We start from the raw sequence: 26,964 nt of genomic DNA on the forward strand, positions 1-26,964 counted from the left end.
TAGAATGTCTGGCAGAGAGCACCAGGGGAAACTCGGGGTCGACCGCTGGCAGACACAGCAGCAGAAGGAAAAAGTAAACTGTTCTTTCCCTTTCATGTTCAAATCCTAGCAAGATTTTGTTGTTCTTGCTGATGTCAATCTTTGGATATGACCTGTGAGCACCTTACGACCCTCTTTGTTCACATTACTCTGGCTGAGAACTGGTGGAATGTTGTGTCAACTCATTTACATCTTGTGAGGATATTTCTTCACTTTTAAATACTAAAAACTATGGAAAAGGTTAAATCAGAACCAAAGAAATTTATACTTTCATAGTAAAAGAAATTTTAAATTAAGGCACTCTATCCCAAACTCCCAGCTGATTGTGGAAAGGGAGATGGCACAAGTCACTTATTGAGCTAGATGATAAATTTTAAATTTCTTTCACAATATTATTTAAATATGTATTTTTTTTCTGTCTGAATAATTCCTAACAATCTTGCTTGCCATGACCAGGATTCAATGTTTATTAAACAACTTTCAAAACGAGATTTTAGCACTTAGAGGCACACATTCTTTTTGGTCAAATAAATGATCTCTGTGAATTTCAGGCCTGATAAACGTATTATTTAGTGTAATTAGGCAGTGATCTAAAGACCTGTGTGAGAAGTGAATGGTTTGCCTTTCCTAAAGAAACTTCTCTGTGCATTTGTGTAATGTGAAAGGTTTTTCTTGAAAAGGTTAAAAAAAGTTCTAATCAACTTCTGTACATTATGTAGAACTTCATTTTCTAAACTCTGCAAAAGAAAGTTTCATATTTAATGGGAAATCATGAATTATTCCATTTATTATCTACTTCCTCCTTTCAAAGACATGATCTGGATAAAAGGCGGGGTGAATAATTTCAAAAAATACAATACATTTTTAATGGGAAGGTGCAAACTACAGATTCTCATGACTATTAGCAAGTATAGAGGAAACAGAATTTTACTTGCAAAAACTCATCAAACTCTTGCAAAGATAAAATACATGACATACTTTAATAAAGAAGAACACAGTGAGCTGAAGTTTTTCCTTTTTTATGTAACTTGTTGTTTTTACTAAGTTTGGTCTTATGGTTTTCTAGTGCTTTCATTTCTCAATATTTCAACAATATTTAGTACTGAAGATAATGTACAAGCAATACACAACTGACTTCTATTTTTAAACCACTCCATAAAGGTGAAGCAACTCTAACATACAAAAAAGAGTCTGAAATAAAGAAAGACAGTCTAATTTGCCTTGGTACAGTCGTGTCTACCTAATAATTCTCACAGTGAATCCTTCTGAATTGTGTAAAATCCTTTCTCTTCTTTCCCTCTTAATCTCTGTGTGGTTAATTTGTCCTTACACTACTGAGTAAGTTCTGTTGGGGACTTGAATGAGGTTTCATAAACAAAAGCATCAATACTGTGGGAATTGTTCATAGCAATAGTATAATAAATGCATAGCCTTGTATAGGGTTTTATTGTAATTCAGAGCATCAGTTTGAGAAGACACAGAAAGTAAATAATTATGATTTTCTTTTCCTAAAGATAATTTTGCATACTGTGAAAGAAACTTGCAGGGAAATATAATGACCTGTCTGATATCATGCAAGTCAAATGGAAAGCATTCCAAACTCAGATGTCTCTAGCTCTCAGTCCATTAGGGCAGCTCTGAAATAAAAGAGGAAAGTTGAGAAATACTTCATTTTGATAAATAATGGTCCATAAAATATGGTTGGAATTACTTTTTGTTAATGAGCATAATTCATTTAGAAAATAAAGCAGAAAGAATAATGAAAATAATGTGGTTTTTTTCTGATTATGCTTGACATAATCACAGGTGTGTATGCTCTTGTATGAAGAACATTTTTATAAGGGTAGCACTTCTACCTTTATTTTCAGTGCTTTCTTTGCATCTATGTTTAGGGACAGAATGTTCCAAAAGTTCATTGCTAAATTTATATTTCCATTTTCGGGGTTAATGAGGATTCTTAATTATTACAGTACTTTTATTTTAGAATACTTTTTCTGTGTCATCCTTTGATGTTTATAATTGATTAATTTTTCATTTTATGTAGTATTAAAGTGGCAGTGTAGCTTTGAACAAAAGGAGCTGAGTTCAGTATATGTGTTCTTTACAGGATCTTACTGACAGGTTATAACATCCACGTTTGATTGCATGATCTATGTTAAAGTGTTGTTTGACAACAGTCGGAGACTGTGAGGCAGTAGATGAAAAATACTGCATTAATTATTCTGAAAGTTATTGTACCCTCTGTATGTGGTATAAAGTACCTATATATTTATTTTCTGATATACTTTATTTTCATCTTTCTATTAATAGTTCTGAATACATAGCTCCATAAACTTTTTCTTATTTATAAATATCTGAATTGTCACGAAAGTCAACTTCAAGTAGATGTTCTTCCCTCTCATGATATGTAAAAATTGCCATGCAGTATGTTTTATTTGCTATTCAGGGTAGGGAGTTCTTTTTATAGCTTTTGAGGGTTTGGTGGATTTCATGCTTTTTGTATTAGGAAATTAGCTATTTCATCTTTATAATTTTGAATTAAATCACATGCACCCCACCCCAATATAATATAATTCTCAGCTTTAGTAATCAAATATTCTGATGTGTAATATTTTACTGTACTTTCAAATCTTTAATGAGATTACTGTACTCTACAATTTAACATATTACCATCCAGTAAATATTTAATTAAAAGTATTTAAACGGACAGTCTTTAAACTAGGATTAAAGAGGGCTGTGCCCTGATTCAGTTAAATAGCTTTGTATCAGTAGCAGTATGTGGTGAAAATGTGCTGAGTACCTTGATCGACTGAGATCTTGACTCACCAAAGTACTTACGTATATAAATTTTCACACAGAACTCAGCTACTCAGACAACTCAGATATATTTTCAAGTTAGCTATGTACCTAACTTTGTTGGAGCCCAGACACGTGACACTGTAGATTTCAGCAGTGCAAGTACATGGTTTTATACCACCGTAACCTGGGTCATAGCATCACTGGATGCAATAGCCAAATCTTCAGGTTCCATATTTACCAAGTATTTGCATAAATGCTTTTTGTATTCAACAAGACCCTGCAGAAGTTTTACCTATATTTTAGATGTGGGTCACTAACGGTGTTGCAAAGATGTTATGGTTTTTGGCTGTTCAGCTATAACTAAATAATAATTCCTCTTTCTATTCTTAGGCAGAACAGCCTGGAGTTATAAATTCTTCTAGCTTGCTTGACCGTTTAGTGTTCTGTATAGTGTATCTGTTTTTACTTAATGCATATCTTTTTCAAATTTTAGTGAGGAAATTGTCTTGTCTCCTTGTTTATGCTTTGTTTGCATATACAGAAAGTAGCTAAGTATTCACACACTTGATGTAATTTTCATTTTCTTGTAGATTTATAGACAGGAAATGTGGGGGAAGAAGTAAAATGTATTTGTTTAAATAAACTTAAGCAAAAATATCTTTATTATTTTTTCATAATTTTGTGATCCTTATCTAAAGCATTTATATCAGTCATTGACTTGCCAACTGCAGAAGGAAATCCCAAGTGGATGAAACCTATTTGAATACAGTTTTTAAACATTATAATAATTGTGAGAGTAATTATTTTACACTGGAAGTACGCTTTAATATTTTATACACTATCGTTGTTTAATCCATGCCTTTTTGTGCCTTACAAAATGGGATTGCTACAGCACACGTACTGTAATCAGCAGCTGGCATTAACCTATAGTACTAATTAAATCCTACAAAATCTAAAGATATGAACCCTGATACTAAAAAAAAAAAAAAAAAAAAAAAAAAAAAAAAAAAAAAAATCTGTCAGCTGAAAATAGTAGACTTTTGCACTTATTTTGCATGTCTGTAATTGACCATACCAGACAGGAGGCATGGAGAATTAAGCTCATGATAAATAATTGTTATGCTATACTGACAATTTTGGTAATTTTTTACACCACTGTCTGACTCTTGGCCTCTTAATTTTATTTTTTCGTTTCTCTCTTTTAGTGTAAAGGGTAGAATGCAAATAGCCTTGTTGTGCAGGATTATAAATTGAAGGGAATGTAGTATGGTACTGTCCTGATCTCCCACCATTGCCTAAGAGTCTTGTACAGTACCCTAACATAGGAAGGTCCTTGAGATTGCACAAAAATTGTAATTTAATTAGCTGCACTGAAAGTTAGTATTTATGGGGTTTGCACTGGTAAAGGCAGATTAGAGTCATGTTTCTGTGATTCCTCAGCATGGCTCTTGATTGTTTTAGAATAACAATGATAATAAAAGAAATCCATGTAAGAAAAATATATAAGTATCTGTATAGTTTAAGGAAAGTAAAATGCCTGTAGCAATATGCAGGTACGCTTAAAGCACGGTGTTAACAATAGCAGTGCCTTTTCAAGCTTGCAGATCCCCATTCAGTAAAAAGCTGCTTCCACCCATGTGATATTATACTGCATGAGATCGTCATCTAGAACATGGTACCACTGAAATGGCAACTTTAACTTTTGGTGGTTATTTATTTGGTGCTAAAAATTCTCATGACACCCCCACCCCCATGACACACACAGAGAATCACGCAGAATTTCCAGCACCTCATGCATAAAGTTCTGCATGGACCTGACTGCTGACGTAGGACAAATGTATGATACCCTGACCGGATCCACTAAGGGGACCTCATGTCACTGTTTCACCTGTCCCCTGAAAATAAACATGGTGCAACATCAACAGGGTTTCAGTGCCGAGTGTACAGTCAGAGGAAGATTGGACTCTCAGCATCGTCTCTGTGTTAAGTATTATGATTTTTGGCTGTTGAATTTCCTGGCTTAAAAAAAATAAAAATAAAAATAATAATAATCTGCTTTAAATTAAAAACAGATTAACTGTTATCTTTGTTTTAACCAAAAATACGTAGGTATCCTCCAGATTTCATTAAGAAATAATTTAATTTTAAAAAATCCATCTGGAAGCTTTTTCTCCTGGCATGCACCTATGATCGTCCAGAGGGGAACGAGGACTTTAGGTTTATATTCATAGCACGGTTCAATTTTAAAATTAAACACAACCAACGTTTCACAGCCGCCTGCTCATTCTAACTCGAGTAGTTTAACTGCCTGCAGGCAGCCTTTGCCTGTTTCTGGCGCTGGGCTTTGGTGGCGCCGCGTAAGGCGAGTTCAGCGGCCGCGCAAGAAGCGCGACCCCGAGCTTCTCCTCCGCGCTTGCCCGCGGTGCTGCGCGCCCGGCATTTAATCCGTGCGGGTCCCTTTGTTCTGCACTGACAGCTGCGTGATTAACATGTCCTGGCTGCAGTTTTCCACATTTCCAGTAGATGCCCCCAGAGACCATTAAACCTCTTGAACGTCTCCAACCAAATGAAAGGCCGGTCTTTCTTCATTCGGCTTCTCGGAGTAACGGAATGGTTCAAAGGAGACCTAAAATCGGCGTGGACGCAGTGCAGAAAAAGAAACTTGCTTGTTTAATAATATATCATCATTTATTAGGTAGCAAGTCTCAAAAGGTTTAATGTAAACTAGTTTTTTTTAATGTAGTAGAAACATACCGTTAGCAGTTGGATTTTATAAAACAAGTCATGTACATTTAATTAGGTGTCAGTTTTTGATATTAGAAATAATCTTCGGTTATGTGAAACATGAGGCGTTCCATTTAACCTCTCATCTTACATGCTGCAGGCCATCATAAAACACAGTATGACAAGGATCTCGAGGATTTTAGTTTATCTCAAGATATGAAAAGTTTACTTCTGTCACACACACTACTCTGATTTTTATTGGGAAAAAAGGACACCGGCATTTTCATCTGGAAACACTCTGATAACTGACAATTTCAGAATTTATCTCAGAATTCATCAAGCTCTCAAGTGTGACGAATACCATTCATCCCCATAATATAATTAATTTCTAGCCCTATTTTATTGTTTGTGTGTGATCAGTCACTTGTGGCTTAAATATTGCAGAAACTTAAGGAAACAATAGTATTATTATTTTACACTTTGTGTATTTTGTGGTTTTAATTATAACTGAGAGATAACTTTTTATGCCTCTAAAATCTGAATGGTTATACTGTAGATATCTTCATTGCTTGTGAGTTAAAATCAGGTATTATTGCCTAAGAAAAAAAAATGTGCTCTTGTACCATATGTTTACTTCAGCATTATTTCAATTTCTTTATTAATTTGGACAGGATTTATTAAAAGAATATTGACACTCATTTTTCAAACTGACTTATTTTACCATATGTTTTGTTTTCCTCTATTGGTTTGCTAATAATGCTGTTTTGTGGGGAAAACATGCTTTGACTTCAAGTAAAAAGCATCAGTCTACAGGAAATAACATGTTATATGGACACAGTTTTTCTATCTATACAAACATTGGTGCTGTGTTCAATGCATATGCAGTGGGTGTTAAAAATTAATTGAATGATGTTTCGTTTAGTCACCGTTAAGATCTTTTAGCAGTACTTTCTCGTCTACTTCCAACACATCTAATGATCTAATGCATGCACACATGTACACATATATAGATCACATTATATAAATAAATATGCATGTATTTGTGTCTGCTATACAGATTGTTATTCCACCGCTCTGAGCTGTATTACTGCAGGATTCAGTCCTAGGCCCTTTGGAAGTTGGTAGGAATTTTTCTACCTATACTCTTCAATTTCCTTTTAGTTAGAGAGAAGTTTAAAACAGAAAAAAGAAAACATTCCATATACATTGTACTGTATTAACATAATATTTTTATAGTATTATTAATCTATATATTGTACATCTGATATATGACAAATATCACATATTCTGGCAAATTAAAATTAAAATGTTTAAAGATATTTCTCATTTACTTTTTAAAGATAAATGTTGTGAATGTTGTCTGGTACAGAATAGCATATATTTTCCCTTGTCTGTGTGAACAATGTGTGCTTTTCAATCTCAAAAGCCACCCATTTATATATTAAACATAAATTCAGTACTGTCTAGTCTAAATCATGTCAGGATTTTGTAATATTTTTCTGCTCAGTTTTGCAGCTGAAATGTAAAAAATACATATGAAAGATTAATGTACATCTGTGTAGTAATTAATAGATTTTATTTTAATCAAATATGAAGTAGTGCAGATTACTTCTTACATCTCATGTTACTGTTTATTTCATTGTCATCTAGCTAAGAAGTTTTTTGCATCACTTCCATCTTATCGGCATTCTTAAAGAACTGCGGTAGCTTTTTTTAGGCTGAAGTATTAGTCTCATTAAGCTATTGTTTAGAATGAGGTCATCTGAATTTATTACATATACTGTAAATATCAGTTTTCAGAATTCCATATTCTAAAGCTGCTGAGAATTTGAAGTTAAATGGATTTTAATCTAAAAAGACAGTCTTGAAAGCAGTTTGGAAACTTAATGAGATATACAAAATCAAATTAACACATCTGTGTCCTTGCCATTTTACTGGGACAAAGGTTTGTTTTCTCACACTAGATACCTATGCCTGCAAACCTTTACATATGTACTTGAGTGTTGCAGGCAGTCCCATTGGAATCATAGTTTTTTTCCAGGATAGGATGCAATGATTGTTTCATGCCACATAAAAGAAATATTTTTATTTTTTCCATAAATAATACCTCAAAAGATATATTACCTCTTGATACTATTTGATTACGCATCTTTTTGATAAGTATATCTTACAGGAGTCTATGAATGAGATAACTTTGATATAAATTCATCACTGCATCATTTGATTTGAAAATTAAGGAGAAACTATCAAACATTTTCATCAGTAAACCAGTCCCAGCTGAAGTTATATGCTAAACAGAAGCAAAATAATATCTAATGATTATGTTTCTGGCATAGCATTTGTTTGACGTTTTAAACCAAGCCATCATATCCTACAGCAAAACTATTTAACATATACATTGTTTTGACATGTGGAATGTGCCTCATTTTTCCCTGTGCACTGTTTTAAAGCAAACTAAGAGTTCATTGTGTTTTCATGAACTAATGTAAACATGGGGGGGGTGTGGTGTGTGTTTTCCCATCAGTCAGCCTGTTTTACCAATGGCAGCAAAAGAATACCAGTATATATTTAACACATTTTCAATGTATCTATTGGTATTTACTCACTGTTGCCATATTTACTTCCCATGGGTATGACATTCATAATTTTATTTTAGCAGCAGAATGCTTTTTACGCGGGGGGGGGGGGGAATCCCATCCTGGCTGCTGAACTGCAGCAGTCTCTTCTTAAAGCCGTTTTAGTTATCTGTACTTATTTGGTAAGGTGGCGAACAGAATACAGGTTTAAAGGCTTAAAATCTCTCTTTCTTATTCCCAGTAACAGGAATTCGTACAAGAAGAACATCTGCATAGACATGCTGCGACAGGGTTATCACGAGTCCTTCTCCGAGCTCTTCGCTCTGATACAGAAGTGGAATGCCTTGAGGGAGGCTGCAGGGCCTGGGTCAGCCATATGGCAGCAGAAGTCCCTGGAGGAGCAGCCTGATAAGCTGCATCAGCTTTGCCACTTCCTGACCAGGGCTGAGGCAGCCCAGCGAGCAGGTAAATGGGGGGATTGTGGGTAGCACAGCAGCGGGAGTCGCAGTCGCAAATGCCTGGGGGAAGCTTCCAAATTGTTTCATGTATGAATTTGAAACGTTACTGCATCTTAGCACATTTCAGCCTTAGTCAACTAAGCTGTATTTATAGAATATATGATTAGTAACTGCAGCTATTGGGAGAGGTTTTGTGAAGAGAAAACGTGTAAAGTGCATTATGATACCATCAGAAATGTTGGATGTATTTATAGCTTTGATAACATCTCAATTATTTTTCATAGTTTCATTATTTACTGTTTTTCTTTCTCTATTGATTTGAGTAGCTGGTTTTGTATTAAAAAAATCTAATAGGTGAAATGCTCTTTCACACAGTAATAGTTTTATAAATCTGATTTTATTAAATACCCTGTCTGCTAACTGTGTTTGGATTTGTGACTGACTTAAAAAGGATTGTGAACATGTCAAATAAAATACAGCACACAGATGTAACATGCCACCTGTGAATTACTAGGTATTAGTGGAGACATAACTCCAAATTACTGTATTTTCTCTTTGCCTTCTATTTACTAAGCGCTCATATTTATCATTTCCTTTTACTATAAATAGTAACGTAACTTACTCTGTCTTCCTCCTTTGGAATAATTTTAGGGATGAAGGCAGATAAAGCTCTAACTGCAATCCCATTTCATGGCTGAGCTGATTTCACTATATTTGTTTTGTTTCAAGTTGCATTTTGATCATTACAAATAAGAAAATCTACCATAAAGCTTGTGAGTTTGGAACCTAAGCTTTCTGACTGAAATTGAGAAACAGACAACTTCATTTATAAAAGGAACAACAAAAATAACCTTCCAGCACTTCTAAGATAAACAGTTTAAATGAACATTTTTTTTTATTTACTATGAAAGCCAAAAGTTGGGTGTGTTTATTTAACTCACTGTAATTCTAGGCAGGAAGTCTAGCCAGCCCATGATTGGAAGGAATCTTCAGATTTGTTTGGAGTATGACTGAAACCTGAATGGGCACCCCTGTAGCTTGCAGGAGTACGAGAGAAGTTTTGCGCTCAGACTGCCCTACAGAAACATGCTGCCAACTCTTTGATGTTCAAAAAGTAGTAGATATGGCTTATCTTGATGGGCCTACTTCCTGCAGCTGCTTGAGGAGAGCATTTTGCCTTCCTCCAGTGCATGATTTTTTTCAGTGTTACAAACTGATCTGTGACAACAGCACTGGCAAATGCACTCCCAGAGAGTCAAGATGCTGCTGACTGTGTGGTTTCTGCCCGACGAAAGGCAGGGGCCCTGTCCCTCACCAAACCCAGCAATCTTTTTGTGCTGGGCTCTAAAAGTCTTTCACCTCTCATAGACAAGATACCATCAGTTGTCTGACTGATTGTATCTTGCCTCTAGGAGAAAGTATATCCCAGCTTTGCCTGTTAAAATGGAAGATGAGAAAATAATGACACTGTGCCAATGGAGTTGGCAAGCATCTTCACTGAATCGCTAGATCAAGGTATAGTCAGTTTTGATTTTTTTTTTTCACCAGTTTCAATGCAAACAAACCTCTTATTGCACAAATCTCCTATTGCACAAATCTCTTATTTATATTAAGTGAGGCTTGAGTCACCTGGCACATGAAGGGGTGGATGCTAATTCATGTTGCAGGTGTTAGAGCTAGTAGTGCTGTGAAGATAACATATGAATTATACAGCTCATCAAATACTAATTCAGTAGTTCTGCTAATCCAGTTACTCCCTGATTCTAATCAAATTGCTTGGGGCTCTGGTTTATGATCTCCTGACAACTCTAGTTGACACCATTTAAGAAGTGTTCAGCAGTTCACCTCAGCTGGAATTTACCATGATGTAGCAGGCCCAACAGCAGCTGACCTGCATTTGCTCTTCAGGGACCACAGTTCAAGCTTAAAAGGCTGAGAGTAACAGTTGGGGCTGTGAGAGTTTTACAGTGTTGCTGATGTCACTAACACTGGACTAGCTGAAAGTTTATCTCTCTCAGGTATGCTGTCCTGAGCTAGCCATTGTGTTAAAGAGGAGATAGCATGTATAAATTCAGAAAAAAAATCTTCATGACTTCAAAGGTTTTGGCTTAATTTAAGCTTCATGAAGGGATTGGTTTTGAACCTGAAGTTCTAAGTGGAAAACAAAACCTCACTGTTAGTAAATCATTTCCTTATTTGTTATTTAATTTTTCTCACCTGATATTTTTGTATCGTGGAGTGGTGATGTCTTAATTGTGAATATAGCTTAGAACTGCTGCTCCTAATTTTAGTTTTACGGTTGTTACTGTAGTGCACAGAGAAAGCTAGGTATTTATTCACTTCCCATATTTATTGGTAGAATATGCTAATATTTTCTTTATTTTGATAGCTTGTACTTAAAGGACACTATAATGCTGGACATAAATTGTTTGCTTGAACAGAATTGGTGCCATCTATCACAATGTGGAGGCTGATATCAAAGCACAATTATTTTCTTTACTGCTAGGTTAGAAAATAGTGACATTTAGCAGCGTTACATTGTACAGACCATTCACCTTTACGTATACTGTGTCCTCTCTGTTTTAATTTGCTAGTGGAGCACTTTGAACTTCAAATCATACAGCAGTTGTCTTTTTTCTTTTTTATTTTTTTTTTAAATGGGCTATTACTGATATTATACTGTGTGCAAAGAAAATATAGGTTTCTTCTGTCCAACTTAATCTCATTGTTGTTATATTTGAATACCTCCCAAGTATTTAAACAGAGAGAGATAGCATTAATCCTTGAAGCTTTTCAGAAAAATAGCCGACGGTTATTTTGCCCTAGGTACAGCATTATCCCCAAACCAGTCAGAAATATTGGCAATACTTGACTGCATTTATATTTGGTCTTTTTTGATGCAAATAATATAAATGTTTCTGACTTAAAAATTGAGTTGTTTCTAATTATTCCTTTATCTTCCTTCATTATCATGGAATAACCTCTCTTTTTACTAGTTCAGTAAGCTTAAAGTAGTCGCAGTAGCTAAAAAAAAAAAAAAAAAGAGTTTAAATATGAATAGCTGAAGGGTTTTTTACAGAAGAATGCAGGATAAATGCTAAAGCAATGTAACTACGTAGTCCAGTATTTGCTGTATAGAGTTCTTTCTTGGCAGGTGTATGAAAACACTGGGGGTTTTTTTCAAAAAGAAAGTTTTGAGGCTGTGGAATGGCCTAATTGATTGCCTGCTTACTCACCTGATTGTACTGGTCAGAGTAATTTCATTTAAAGTTATAACTAATACAGTGCTGGTAGGTTGATGTTGCCATCCCTTTGAAGAGTCATAGCTCCCTAACCCCTACACAGTACTACTCTGAGAGTTAGCAGGAGGGAGAGTTTGAAGATGCAGTCCACCCTTGTCTGACACTGAGGGTTGCTAACCAAATATCCTTTGGCTGCTGACACCCTGTGATCAAGTGATGACCACACCCTGCAGAGGTGTGCCAACTAAATAGAACTCTTCTTGTCTGTCTAAGACCCAGACAAAATTTGACTCTATATCTCTGTATGTTTGAGTGGGTCATGGGGAAGAAGTAGGAACAAAGGAAATCCAAGTATTTTTGAACAGCATCCAGTGTAATGTGTGCCTGGTATAGTGGCAACGTTGCTGTTCCTCACATAAAAATATTTAAAAGTGAAATTAAAACCTTTAAACTGGTATCTGCACAGATTTTACCATATGAATGTAACTGATTCTTTAAACCTCTCCTTGGCTCCTACAGTCTGTCTTATTTTTTAAAAAATGCATTGCTAAATTTACTTGGGTCTGTATGCTCATTAGACTAATCAACTTCTTTGAATCATCTCATCAAAGTATTGTCTAGCTACTTGTATTTAGTTAGTCAGCACTGAGCCTACCAGAATAATGATTGACAATATGCAGATTACACTGTAAAGCATCAATCATGTGTTTTAGACTAAGGCCAGACTGTCAGTGATAGCGTGCCAAATTTGGTTTTTGTCAAATTTGAGGTCACCAGTCCCAGTATTATTTCAGAAGGACTTAGAAAGTGTTGTTCTTCGGATTACATCTGAATTACTGAATTACATATTAAATGTAAGCTTGAACCCTAACTGAATCCTTACCTAGGACTAGCAGGGGCCTCGAGGAGCCAGTATGATCAGTGATCTGGTTTACTTGTATTGTACAAGTTGAAGGGAATGTAAGGCAAGTTACAGCTCAAGAACAACTAAAGGAAGAGATGTCTCAGCCATTGGCTCTACTTTGGCAGAGCAGGGGAGCAAAACCATGGAAAATGCCACAGTTCAGTGGCTGCAACATATATTGAGCAGTCAGCACTACAGCAGCAGATCACTGTGTTCACTGTGCCAAAGCCAGCGCACAGAACCTGTGCTTGGGTATGCAAAGGGGCGAGACGCTGCTTATTAGCTGATCATTGGGATAGCTGCTGGACAGTAGGAGTGAAGACCTGAAAGCTGTTGTCTCTCTCAGATTCCACCTGCTCCTGGTTCCTGGCCCTGTTTGTGGTATGCTAAATACTGAATCTCTGCATGTGCCACAGGCTGCTGACCCTTCTTCTAGACACTACCAGGCATGCACAATGAGAAGGAAGTACTAACTTGGCTCTTTTTTCCCATTTCAGTGTAGAGAAAACTTTTGACAGTATGAGTTATCCTTTGTTGTTGTTGTAAAAGATGACTTTTCATAAAGTCTATGAAGAAAGCATGAGTATTTGATGTGTTTGCATTGGAAAATCTTTCTTTGTCTGAAGTACTTAAGGTTGAAAAGAGAGTTAGGCATTTTACAGTGGAAAGCTTTCCTGTAAGATTTCACGCTTATGCCTTAGGCTGGGCTAGAAACATTGCAATAACCATATTACCCATGCTATTTTGGGAACAAAAAAAAAAAAAAAAGGAAAAGAAGTTATGCATTAAAAAAAAATGCAAACATGCAAAAACCTCTTTTAATGCTTGCTTGGAGGAGGCATAGTTTTGTTTGGTTTTGGGGGACTGGGGAGAGGAACTGTTTTATTTTCTAAGCAGGTTTGTCATTCTCTACTTAATATTTTACCACAGGAAAAATGCAACAGTTGTTAGAGACCAATGGAGGAGTTTATTGGTTTTGTAATTGTCTTACAAAAAGTGAAGTGATTCTGCCCAGGAAAGAAGCCAAGCCTTCTCCAAATGTAGCAACTGTAGAACTACCATTGACTTCCACAGAAGTGGTATTTATTAGAAAATTTCACTAGTGTGTTTTCATCGCAGTGGCTTGGAGTTCCACTTTAGTGTCCCAGACTACCAGTTAATTGCCTTATATAATAATCATTAGACAGCTTTATCCTTACTTGGCAAAACTATATCCTGACTGTTTCCTTAATGTTTTTATGTATATTTTACTTTCATTGAACATATTCCCCTTATGTACCTAGCAGTGTTGGGAGGAGTGTGCTCAGTGTGCATTCTGTCTCATGATATCTAGGAAACAAGAGACTCTGCCTGAAATGTGATAGTGTCAACATGCTAACCCACAGCAACCTTTCTTCATTTGTGTGTGAGTTCAGCTTATGGGTAAACTTTCTGGAAAAAGGAATGATTGGCTGGTCCTCTATTTGTCGGTGTAGAGGCATGATTGTCCTGAACAAGCAAACGGGACTGATTTTTTTTTGCCATGCATGGATCCAGGTGGAAATAAATCAATTGCAACACCATATTCTATTATCGTTCATGTATCTTTCTGGCCCAACAGCCTCCATCCTCAGTCTTTGTGGGTGAATTTTCACAGCATCAGCTCTCTTGCTACTAAGTCACTCGTATTGATCTCTCTGGCAAAAGAAAAATGAAACTTCCAAGATTAATAGTGTCTCATTCTGACATCAGAAATGACACCTAGTGACTTAATTCATCTTAGGCCACTGCTTTATATGTCTTCAAGAGTGAATGGTCAGTTATAATCAAGTCATACTTGCTGAAAACAACTAACTGAACTGGCAGAAGAGTGTTACCAGCTGTTGAAAAGTTTCAATATGGCCTTCATCTGGCAGGAACAAATGACTGACTGGTGGTTTTCTGAGTGGAAAATATTGAGCCATAAATGGATGTTGAAAAATGTCTTTCTGATACCTGTATTTCAAAAATAGGTACAAGTTATATTTTCCATTAACAAGAACAACAGCCTCTCTCTTTTCTTCTTCACGGAAAACACCAAGTCAGGATGTCTTCATGATGTTGTTTTCATCTTTTCTATAAAGACCATTTCTGTACTTCTCTTCCTTTCTTCCACAGCATCCTGTCACAAAGGACATCATACAGATGTGGCAGCAGTTGTACTTAAATCACACTAACATAGCTTGCAGATCTATAAGTTTTTCTTCTCTCATCTTGGCTCTGTTGGGACTGTCATACTCAAATTCCACCTCACTATCCCTGTGCATTACACTACTTAGTAGTTTCCTAGCTAAACACAAAAAACATGAAGACCATGGATTTGAATGATCTTCTGTTCCATGTGTGCCCTTGCTTGCCAGTTCATGAGAAGAGACAGGAACAAACAAATATATTGTTCAGTGGGGCAGTGAGGGACTATAGCTTGAGCATAATGAGAGGTCCTACTTGACAGTTAAGATGCACCTGAAGAGATCCTGATGCAGAGCGGGAAATACTATATGTGTTTAATATATGAGGTTTAATGTTTAAGCTCAAGTCAATGGATTTTTTTAAAAAATCTGTTTAACAAAAAGATCTCGGTGAGATTTGATAGGGATACTTTCTTTTGTGCATAGACACCTGATTTCAGAGTCGTTTTCCATTGCAAAGGATAATGAAACTAAAATATTTTTTAAAGTTCATATTAAACAAAATGAAAAAAGTCCATTTTCTGAAATGTATATTCTATGACAAAAACATAAAAATTCTATAAACCAAATACTGCAACATACCATGACTTTTAATTTGTTTTTTACTTAATTTTTATTAAATATTACTGCCTTCAATTTGGTAATTTGGCATTGAAAAGATGTTCTGTTGTATAATTGCCCATAAGATCTGTTCTTAACCCTCCTTCAGTTCTTCAGTTAAGACCAAAACTATAAATGCTCAGGCCTCACCATCTGCTTCATCAAGTTCTGTTTGTTCTGTGTAGCTGCCATTTTGGGTAGAATTTAATCTTTACAGTTTTCTCACAATACTTTGACTTAAATGTTCTGGAAGAGCTGAATTTATCTTCCAATGTTTTATGAAATTAAGGTAATTTTTGAAAGATTAACAGGATCAGCCTCTGAACATTATCTCTGTGGTTTCTTCATTGTTTCTTACTTAAAAACAGGAATTTGTCTTGCAGGAACCATTTTACAGTTGCTCATGTGATTCAGATTTCTCTTTCTGTTCATTCGGTATCACCTTCCAGTGCCATCATTCCCTCTCTGATAGGTGGTGCAAAGAAGTTTTGGGGTTTTTTTATATCGACAGATACATAAAGATTACTTGTCTTATGTATATTCTATTATCAGTTGTAGAGGACTTTGTATACAAAATTAGAGAAGTCAAAGCTTTAACAATGAACTGCCCGTGGGAGATTTTATGGAAGATAGTATTTACCTAGTCTAATATTTTTCTTCTCCTGAGGAGGTAAATATTCACTTCTGTTAAGTCTGACACGCTAGTTTTACCCCTGTCAGAATAATCTCGATTCATTTCTTGATTAGTAAATCACACTTTGGATCCAGAAGACAATACAACTTCTAAAAGTCTATCATTTAGGGTTTATTTTATGACCAGCCTATCTGGTCAGCCACTGTCCAAGACAATTACAGAGAAACGGTTGTCTTTGTGCACTTCTCATTGTTATTCACCAGCAGGATAGTCATCAGAGGGTCACATTAGAGTTCATTCAATCAAAGCTGTGGCAGTAGCAATAGTCTGCCTCAGGTCAGTTCCATCTCTCGAGATTTGTAGGGCACTACCTGAAGTTATTTGCTTAATTTTATGTAGCATTAGTGCCTTGATACTTCGTAGCAAAGATTTCAACATCAACAAATCTGTATCTAGTGTTCTACCCCAATCACAATCCAATTATCTTTCCCCTTACTGTTGTATTGTAAATGTATGTATCCTCTGGTATCTTCTAAGTTCGTTTTCACTTAGCTACAATCTATATATAATGTGTATTGTTGTCTTTATGTTAATGGTTATAATTAGGTTTTATATTTCTCTGTTCACGTGGTTATTTGTTTATGTACTTGTAATCATCATGTGAACCTCTGCCTTTTGAGGTAATCTTTCATGCTCCAGGTACTCCAGCTCCCTTGTGCTGCCATAGATGTTTAAGTTGGGATGAGATAAATCACAGCCAAGGAGCATCTGGGGTTTTTTTCATTGAGTGTAAAGGGATCCTTGGTAACCCATATTGGTATCTAATTGGGTTTGTTTGGATGAATCCCAACTATTGATTTTTTTGTCTATACATACATATAAATATGCTTTTATATATATATATATATATATATATATATATATATGCACATACAGATAGATAAATATATTAAGCCTATATCAGTTCTGTTACTTCCATTTCAGTATCATTCCCAGAGATCTTTATTGTACCAAAATAGTCTAATTTCTAATGTATGAATGTTTTAAATTTCTAATTAGAAATATGAATTTCTATTATATATAAATAAAACTAGAAATTCTAATTTTATGAGTTATTGTGTGAAAATAGTCTGATTGCTAATATATGAATGAGTTTTATATGATGTACGCTCCTAGATATTCTGAAGAGGTACCTAAGAGATACTTTTTCAGCCTTGAGAAGGAACAGAAGGTATGAAAACTTACAGCCTTGAAGAATGTTCTGATAGGAATACATTAAGTCTATACATTGATAATTATTCCTCTCAAAGCCAAATTTCTAAACTTAAGATAATATTTTGGTATATTTTGGTATCATCTCATAATTTGTATCAAAGTTTTGATACTCAGGTGTAATTTCTTGGGCATTTCTATTTTGATGAGTCTAAAGAAATTGTGAAACCTTTCTTAGAAGGGGTGTTATTTAAAATACTAGAAATGGTATAGTTTATAGTTATATAAACTATAGTTTATATACTAAACTATATATATAGTTTAGTATATAACACAAACTGGTTCAAAAATCATGATTTTATATGTTTTAATGGGAATTATTAAAAAGGTAGAAACATGAGGTACCACTTCATGGAGGAAAAACTCTGAGAAAATAAATAGGAAAGCAAAATAATAAATAAATAAAGCACAAGCAACAAGTATTGTTTATCATTAAAGAGGAGGAATGAATTTGTAAATCAAAAAACAAAATCGGAGAGTGTTCAAGAATGGGGAAAAGAGACTTCAGCTTGATTTCAGAAAATTTTAAGCAGGGAAAATTCAGCCAATGTTCTCCAAAATGGCCAAGATAGATAAAAATGAAGAAGAAACAAATACTAGATAAACCTCTTGTCTGCAGACATGATTAGGTGGTAACAGTTATTTCAGGAAACAGAATATAAATTCTTGGTGTTGTGCAACACACTGAAGAGGTTTAACAAGATGTTCTGAAGTCAAAGAACTTAGTCGTGACAACAGACAATGAGAAATTTACTTCCTATTAGACCACACATAATCTGTCATTTTTAATTTTGAGACAGAACATGCTGGAGATGAGGCTGAGGCTCTTGTATGGTTTAGTGATGCATTCAGAATACTTCTTGAGTAATTGCTGCTCCTTGTGTCAAACAATGCAAGTAACTCACACAGATGATAGATCTTACAGATGAGAAATGAATCTTTTTTGAAAGTTGGATTTTGCCCAATTCTTCCTGCAGATACAAGAGAAAATAATTTAACTGCTTCTTTTGATCAAAGTATTTTGATATGGTATCTTAGTTTTAAAACACTTAGAAAAGACCTGGACTTTGAGTGAGACCTTGCCTGTATTGAAACAGGTTTTTTTCCCCCAGTTGATTTCTGTGTGGTACTCCATACCCAGGAGTAAGAGATTTTTTTTCCTTCTTTTCTCCCTTTTCTCTCTTTGTTGAGCAAAGCTTACAAATTGCAGATCTCCTGAAAGCAAAACAGTTCTGTTAACACATCTAGCTTAACCAAACAGTCTCTCACCTGCTTCAACACTTGTGATTCTTAACTCCTTCTTTACCCAACTACAAGAAAATTCTTTTAAGAACTCGCTGTTTGGTTTACATTCATTTAACAGCCATAAACACAGTAAGTAGCTCACAAAAACTGCAATGGAATTTTAGCTAATTATTCCCATTCACATCTGCCATGAGCAGAGTTTGGAAAGAAAATTCATTTAATTTAGCTGTGAAACATGTAGCATGTGAAACATGATATACTTTATTATCTCATCGATTCTTCAGTATCATGTAAGGATTATATGTTTCAAATCCCCTTAGAGAGAGAAGCAGTATGATAAGAATTGTCAGATAAATTTTAGATATCTACTCCAAATTAATACAGTTTTGGAATAATCAAAAAAGGATTTTTTGTGGATTGTTTTTAAAAGGTCCTTTTCTGAAAGAACTCTAATTCCACAGAAGATCTCATTTTGTGATTTTTAAATTGTGAATAATACATTTGTTGATAATTTTGTAGTACTACTTAGATTTGAGACTTGCAGTGCTTTTATAAATTTTAGGGATAGTCTGTGTTCATTTAAGTGTCTGAGATGATAAAGAGTGGGGACTAAATGTGTCTTTTTTTCTTCAGATCATAAAGGAGATACATGACTTTTACTCTCATCTGCTTTCAATACCTTGGTGATCTGTCTTTTTCAGGGCAAGGTGTAAAATTTCAATTGGTCCTTAATTTCTAAGAGTGGTAAGGTACTGAAAATGGGAATATACATGAAAACTCAAAGGCCTTCTTGTTAGTATTACTTTGAACATTTAAAACGGTATGAATTAATGCATTGTGTCTGCAGAGTGTTCTATTTGGTTCCCTACCTCCATCACCACAGTTGCTACCTTAGACCTGTTTTGAAACCGCCTGATGCCTTTTCGGTTCTCAGTGTCTCAGACAAATGCTTCTCCAGCACCGACTGTGTGGGTTTTTTTACTCAGTCTAGCTTCTCTCTTTTGACTAGCCAAAGTCTTACCCAGGTTTTGCATGTTTTATTGAACTGAATTTTGGTTTCGAATATAGAAATGAGAGCAATTTATTGTGGTTTTGCTAAAATAAATATTCAATTCTGCCTAATTGGTAAGGTTATCATTTTCCCCTTATCATATTTCTTTGAGTGGACATGTAGGAGAACTTGATGGTATTTGAGTGGTAGAAATATAAATAGCTCTTCAGTTTTCATTGTATGGTTATTGCTGTAATATGTAAGATTTCTGAAAGCTGATGATAATCTAACATTTTGATTGTAATTTTTGTTTTTAAAGGGCACTATGAGGAGGTGTACGATAACCAGCTTTACTTGGCCTACTATTGTTTCAGTGACCCTGAGGACAAATGGTTAAGTAATTACTTTTATGAGCAATGCTTTAACACTGCTCAACTAATAAAAATTGATGGCGGGAAAAGAGAGGCACAAGCACATGCAAATATGGGCCTCATCAGTGAGGAACAAGGTAAGTCACTGAGTTCATAAAGCTATATTGTATCAGCATTGAGAGAGTCAAATCTGACAATTTATGTTTCATTGCAGGTCACAGTATTTCAATGTAAAATTGATTTGCAACCATAACTTAAAACAAGTTTTAAAACTGTTGCAATTCTAATTTTTGGAGCGGCAAATAGAAGACAAAGAGGTCTATAATTATGCACAGACCTCTTTCCTTTGACAATCCATCTAGAGTTGAAAGTACCCCATCAGATGAAAACCAAAACACAAGTTTAAAGAAAGTATTTGGTTAGGGCAGAGGTTCTTTGGGTTAGATCTTATTTCTTTTTGCTTGTTTTTGGCAAGAGACTAGTAATGCTGCCTCAGGCCCCAGGTGTTTGAACAGGATGGTATCAGTAGGTACCTCTTTTAAATCAATCCAGTTTGTGTATAAACATGTAATTCAGTTTAATCCTGCCTCCAATTTACACTTGGATAAAACAACCTATACTTTTGTGTTCTTTTTAAAAACTACCTTCTGTTTCTCTTGGCTGAAAATGACACCCTCTTTGTACGTGACTGCCACATGGGTGTTTCCTTCAGATTTATACCTTATCACAAGCACCATTTCTCCATTCATGTATCTGTATCCTCAAACTGAGACTCTGAAATTAGAATAGATATTAACAGAAGTAACTAGAATCATAGAACAACCCAGGCTGGAAGGGACATTTAAAAATCATATGGTCCAACCTTTCATGGGAAAAGGGGCCTGGATGAGATTGTTTTAGCACCCTGTCCAATTGCATCTTGAAAACCTCCAGTGATGGGGACTCTACAACATCCCTGGGGAGATTGTTACAGTGAATGATTGCTCTCACTGTAAAAAATATTACTTTCTTATATCAAGATGAACCTTGTTTCTATATTTAAGAACATACATTATCTTTCATGGCAGAGGGGCTTGTGTGTGTATAACAGTCTCAATACAAAAAAGGTGTTTTCCTATGCTTATATAAAATTCTTTCATGTTGTGGGATGACAAGCAATGAGCGAGCCTCAAGTAACTGAATAAAACCTATCTTCTGGTTACAATTCCAAAGCACACTGGATGCCTAACCATTGCTTCAGATATATGTGATTTGTATAGTCATTACATTTTTGGTTTTAAGCTTGACTTTGTGGGTTGAAACCATTCCAACTTTGAGCTCAGCTTGTGGCTGGTTTCTCAAATAGAATGGCTTTTCTCAGAAAAAAGAAGATTCACGGAAATTAAAATATTTTGTGGAAATAGTGTGATTCCAGTAAATGTCTGACAGAATGGGTGTATTTTGAAAGATGGCCTAATTTCCCAGCAAAAACCTGGACATAAAACCTGAAGCTTTTTTTTTTTTTCAATTGAAAAGTTATCATCCTGTTTTTCCCCATGTTCTCTTAAAGCTGAAACATCACACCTTTTTAAATATTTCCTCATATTTTCTAGACTGCTGGTCATTCACATTGTTTTCCCCTGAACTGCTGCCACATCTTTCTTGCCTGCAACACCCAGAGCTGCATTCAGTTTTAAAATTTGAGTTCATACCAATGATCGATGAAATAAAAGAATTACTTTTCTTACAAGCTGTGTTTTTATTTGCGTTCAGGTATGACATCTGCATTCTTTGTTTCAGCATAAATTGAATAGTCCTATTCAGTTCCTGACCTTCAGTAATCACTAAATTATTTTCTGAATTGTTAGCTAGTTAGTCTGTTCCCCATTCTGGGATCACCAGTTAGTTCTGCCTAAATGCAATACGTTGCTTTCTTTTTGCCCTGAGTAGCATCCTGTGTTTTGTAGGTGGTTTCAGGTAATTGTAAAGATTGTTTTGAATTCTGAAGTTGTCCTTCAACATGCTTTCTCTTCTTGCTAGTTTGGTATCATTTGAACATTTAAAAAGCATTTTTCTATCCTGTAATTCAGATCCCTAATGAAAATACTAAGTAGTAAACTGGACCTAGGACAGGCACCTGTGGAACCTCACTAAGTACCTTTTTCCAGACTGACAATCAACTACTGATAACCAATGTCTCTCTAGGATTTCCTAAGCAGTTTGCACTCATCTAACTATGGTTTTAGGTGAGAGATGCTCCCTTAATGCTTTACAAGAAAGTTGTATGACAGCGAGAAAGAATTTACTAACTTAAATAGAAGATTGATTTGATGACATTTGCTCTTGATGTATTGGTGTTGGCTATAATATTTTCATATTTTCTCTAAATGTTTTTGAATAATGTTTGACTATTCCAGTATTGTTCTTGGGATTGAAGTTAAGCTAAATCCAGTTTCCCAGTAGATAAAATAGCACTTACTTAAAGCCCAGCCAGACACAACCAGTAATTTTCATTTTGAGTGGAAAAATCTTAATTAGGCTATCTGTCTGATACTTGCTAGAATAAAATGATTGAAGTTGCTGGATTTTTTGCAACCTTTTCACTTGGTCCTTCAGTTACTAAAAGATAATATTATTAAAAGGTGCATGAAAGCAAACATCCCTATCTATTTGTAGCTTCAAAGTCTCATAGAGTGTGACTCACTACTGTTATCCAACCACTGCCTAAAATAATTCAGTATTTCCTACTTCTATGATGTGTTAAGCAAAAGTTGTTGCATACTTAAATATCTTTAAGCCCATTACAAAATCACATAAGTAAAGTTATGAAATACACTTTAAGATGCTCAGAGGGGAAATTTCATTTCCCTGCTGTAAAATATTAGAAAATTCCAGAAGAGATTCTTCTTATTAACACTGGTAAGGAGAGATAAATCAAGGTGCACTTTCACTGCCCAGGGTAAAGCTCGACTGAATCTGTAGGGTCTGTCTTTTGCAAATATTTTCCTTCTATAGAGAGAGGTGAAAAAAATGAAGAAGCTGAGAGCCTGAGTATAGGATTTGCTTTGAAGGACCACTGAGAGAAAGACAGCTGATGTATTCCATGCAGTTTTCATTTTCAGCCGTTGAAAAATTAAATCACAAATTCTGATTATAGAAATAGTGTAAGAGCAGATGTTGAGTTGGCATTGTATAAAATTGTATGAGTATTAATGGCATTGTAAGTAAAATTCTAAACGTGCTATTTTTTATATTAGAACAGATCAATATAGCTTGTAAATTAAATGGTCTTTTTTTTTTTTTTCCCCCCAGTTATTTATAAAGCTGTAATCTAATTTGTTTGTGAACTGAATGTGTCAGATGCCCGCTTCCTATGGGAAATATATATATACAGAAATAGATACACATGTATATACATGTATGTATGCATTAATATACACATATAGGAATATGTATGTGTACCTATATGGTATAGGGACCTGTATGTAGGTATGTGAATGATGCCTAACATTTAAACAATACTTTCATCTGATTTAAATCATCGTATCTATATTAACTTCATTGGTTCACAGTGCAGCCAGGAAGATAGGAGAATTTATAAGAAGTTAGTTTTGCAGACATTCGTGTGTGCGTCCATTTAGATGTAAATATCTTGTACCAGTTCTTTTCAGTTCTTTCACCCAACAGTGTATTTTTTATTACTTGTGAATGGAAGCTGTCTATATATGCTTAGGACTGATTGCTTGGGAGTATAAAGTTAAACATGTACTTGTAAAGATTGTTGTTTGCCTTGGAAGCAAATCAATAAATTTGCTGGGTAATTTTTGTGTAATCAAATTTAAAGTTCTTTGACTTTCAGCCTGGTCCCTGTCCTAAAGGCTGGATATAGTCCGATGTTCATTAATCTTCAAAGCTAAATATTTGAGGTGTCGGCAGTGTAGACTTCAGTCATGATATTTGGATGCAGGCGATTAGTGGCTGTCAGTACATAAGGGAAAGAAAACAATTATAATTGAGTAGCCTGCTACAGACACAAATGAAACATTCTGCTTGGAGCAAACAAGATTTTAGTGGCAGTTCTTTGCAGAACAAGTTTTTAACCTCTTCTTTAAAAAACTCTGTAAAATAAGGTCTCTGTTTACAAGTTACCTAAATGAGATGCTACTCATTAATTATTGTAGGAGTGTCCAGGTTATGAGCCTGTTCGGTTAGCCGTACTCACCCCATAATTTTTCTTTCCTCAGGGGGCTGATAATAAATTGTTTATTTAGTTTGGTCATTTTCTCACATAGTCATTTTCTCATATAGCTGTTAAACATAATTTAATAGAGTTATTAAACATGCTGATGGTTTTTTTATACACATTGAAAAAGCAAAGTCATATCTTAATTTTTTTGTCTCACATTAAATCAAGCATTACTTGTCATCCAAGTAAGCACAGGCTTTGTGACAGAACCTCAGATAAGAAAAATCAATTTCAAAACCCATTTTTATACTTGTGCTTTTGATGTGTTTTTAGAAGTACTATCAGTCATTATAAATGTGTGCATTTTTCTGCACATCAGAGAATAAGATTATCATTGTAATAGTTCTATTACTGTAAATTCTGCTAAAGTTAAATGTGAACTTCAGGTTTACACTGTTATATCTTGCAGAAGAAACACAGACTGAGCGAACTGATAAACGTAATGGCTAGTGCTAGTTTGAATGGATTCTTATACTGCTGGGGCTCATCATTACAATATTTGAGTTCTGTCTGGTTTTTATTAAATGGTTAACATCTATCATGCATGAAATGATGTAGATCTTAAATAGATGCATCCCAAAGTTTCGGATAACTTATATCAGTTACAAAAGCAGTCCAGAGGATTCAAGGAATTTGTAGGAACTATTTCCTTCAAATAGATTATAACAACATTAGATATATTTCTATATTCAAAAGCATGATAAAACCAGATATCTGAAAGTGTACTACTTCTAAAAGCAGCCGTCAAGGCCATTGCAAGTAATACAGGTGTTTGTATAAATATGTGTGTATATGGATGTGTAGGTATATGTATATATATATATATATATATATGTACACATCTATATACAGACATTACTGCCCCTCACTCCAAAAAGGCCGTTGAATGACTCGAGCGTGTCCAGAGAAGGGCAATGGACCTGGTGCAGGGTCTGGAGCACAGGTCGTACAAGGAGCGGCTGAGGGAACTGGGGGGGTTTAGTCTGGAGAAGAGGAGGCTGAGGGGAGACCTCATCGCCCTCTACAGCTCCCTGACAGGAGGGGGCAGAGAGGGGGGATGAGTCTCTTGAACCAAGTAACAAGTGATAGGACAAGAGGTAACAGCCTCAAGTTGCATCATTAGACTGGCTCTGAGGAAGGATTTCTTTGCAGAAGGAGTTGTTGGGTGTTGGAATGGGCTGCCCAGGGCAGCGGGGGAGTCCCCATCCCTGGAGGGGTTGAAGAGTTGGGCTGACCCAGCGCTGAGGGATCTGGTGGAGTTGGGAACGGTCAGTTTTAGGTCAATGGTTGGACTAGATTATCTTCAAGGTCTTTTCCAACATAGATGATTCTTTGATGTATGAATATATATGTACACACACACTCAAATATAGCCAGTGCTTTAAAGCAATACTTCAGATACCAACATTTAATAGTAATGTCAAGCAGCTCTGCATTTGAGAGAAGCTTAAAGATGACTAATTAACATATCTGATGGTGTTTTTCTAATACAAATGCATGACTGTTCTTGCCTTAAGGCAAACCCTTGCAAAAAGATAGGTTAGTGGTCCATTGTCTATGGGTCAGTGGAGCAGGACGAATGACGTCAAGAACTCTGGAGGAAACAATGAAAACATCATTGCTACAATCTTCTTGCAAATATCTATCCTCCCACCCTCAGACAGTGCAAGGATCTCAATGCTTACCTTTCAGATATTACCAGCAAAGGTAAACATTCACAGTGCTTGCTTTCCTGAATGAGTAAGTTAAGCAGTGCACAGGGATGTCTATGAGCACTGGAGCAGACTAGTTCTTTGAGCTTGTGCTGACTTGGACTTTCCTGCCCTGCAATTATTCATGGACACAATTTGGTAATTAGGAGTGTTGCAAGGACTTTTTCTAAAAGGCAGTTTGCAAGCAGTCACACTGTTTGAAGGATAAGAGAGTTTACTGGGATAGACGCCGCTTTCCATACCTGTTGGTTGCAGTGCTGTACATTTCTGGATACATTTAAATAACTAGTTTTGAGAAGGCATATAAGTATCACAGTAGAGTCCAATGAATAAAACTTTCACATCGAATTCCAAATGTAAATCGGTGCCATGCCAAAAACTGCATATCCCCTGGTATGAAAGCTGTGAGATGCGTAAAAATGATGCCGTTAATCTCAATGTAGTGGTGACTTTGAATTAGTTATCAGATTTGTAGTCTGCTAGCACATAAGGATCAACAAAATTGGAGGTAATACTTTTTCAGATATGCTTGCAGACTCTAAAGACAGGCAGAACTTGTAAGAGAAATGGACAGAATGTAAAGCAAATAGCAATGTTAGATATCTCAGTGCCGATTTCTATAGCATGCAGCTAATCTAGCAACCAAATTTTGTTTGTGTGTTTTTTAGATTGAAAGTCTTAATGAATTCCTGATCAGGTGTCCTTAGTTGTTTATAAAATAATCTTAGACTTTTTAAAAACTCTGCCATATTCTGCAAATTAATTAAGGGAGTTTAAGTGTTCAGTCTTAATCCAGTTAGGTCTTAAATATAACCAATGTTAAATTCCTGCTGCTTTTCAGTCAGAGCAATGTTATGTCAGAGTTGATCACTTGTGAGCTCTCTGCAACCACCCCAAACATTTTAATAAATTGGACCTAATTCATGAGAAAGTTGTAATTGTTCTATCTGTAATCATGGATAAAA

General features: G+C 35.4%; 1 protein-coding gene across 1 annotated transcript in view; it reads left to right on the top strand.

The window, feature by feature from the left end:
- Window positions 1-26,964, top strand: part of TTC29 (tetratricopeptide repeat domain 29) — a 136,014-nt gene that overhangs the window by 11,691 nt on the left and 97,359 nt on the right. Inside the window, exons 3-4 of the mRNA XM_026867005.1 lie at window positions 8,380-8,603; window positions 20,011-20,199. Of these exons, the coding sequence (XP_026722806.1) occupies window positions 8,380-8,603; window positions 20,011-20,199 (413 nt within the window). The remainder of the gene's footprint in view (window positions 1-8,379; window positions 8,604-20,010; window positions 20,200-26,964) is intronic.

Source organism: Athene cunicularia, unplaced genomic scaffold, assembly GCF_003259725.1.
Source record: "Athene cunicularia isolate RWA unplaced genomic scaffold, athCun1 SCF_1, whole genome shotgun sequence".
NCBI lineage: Eukaryota > Metazoa > Chordata > Aves > Strigiformes > Strigidae > Athene > Athene cunicularia.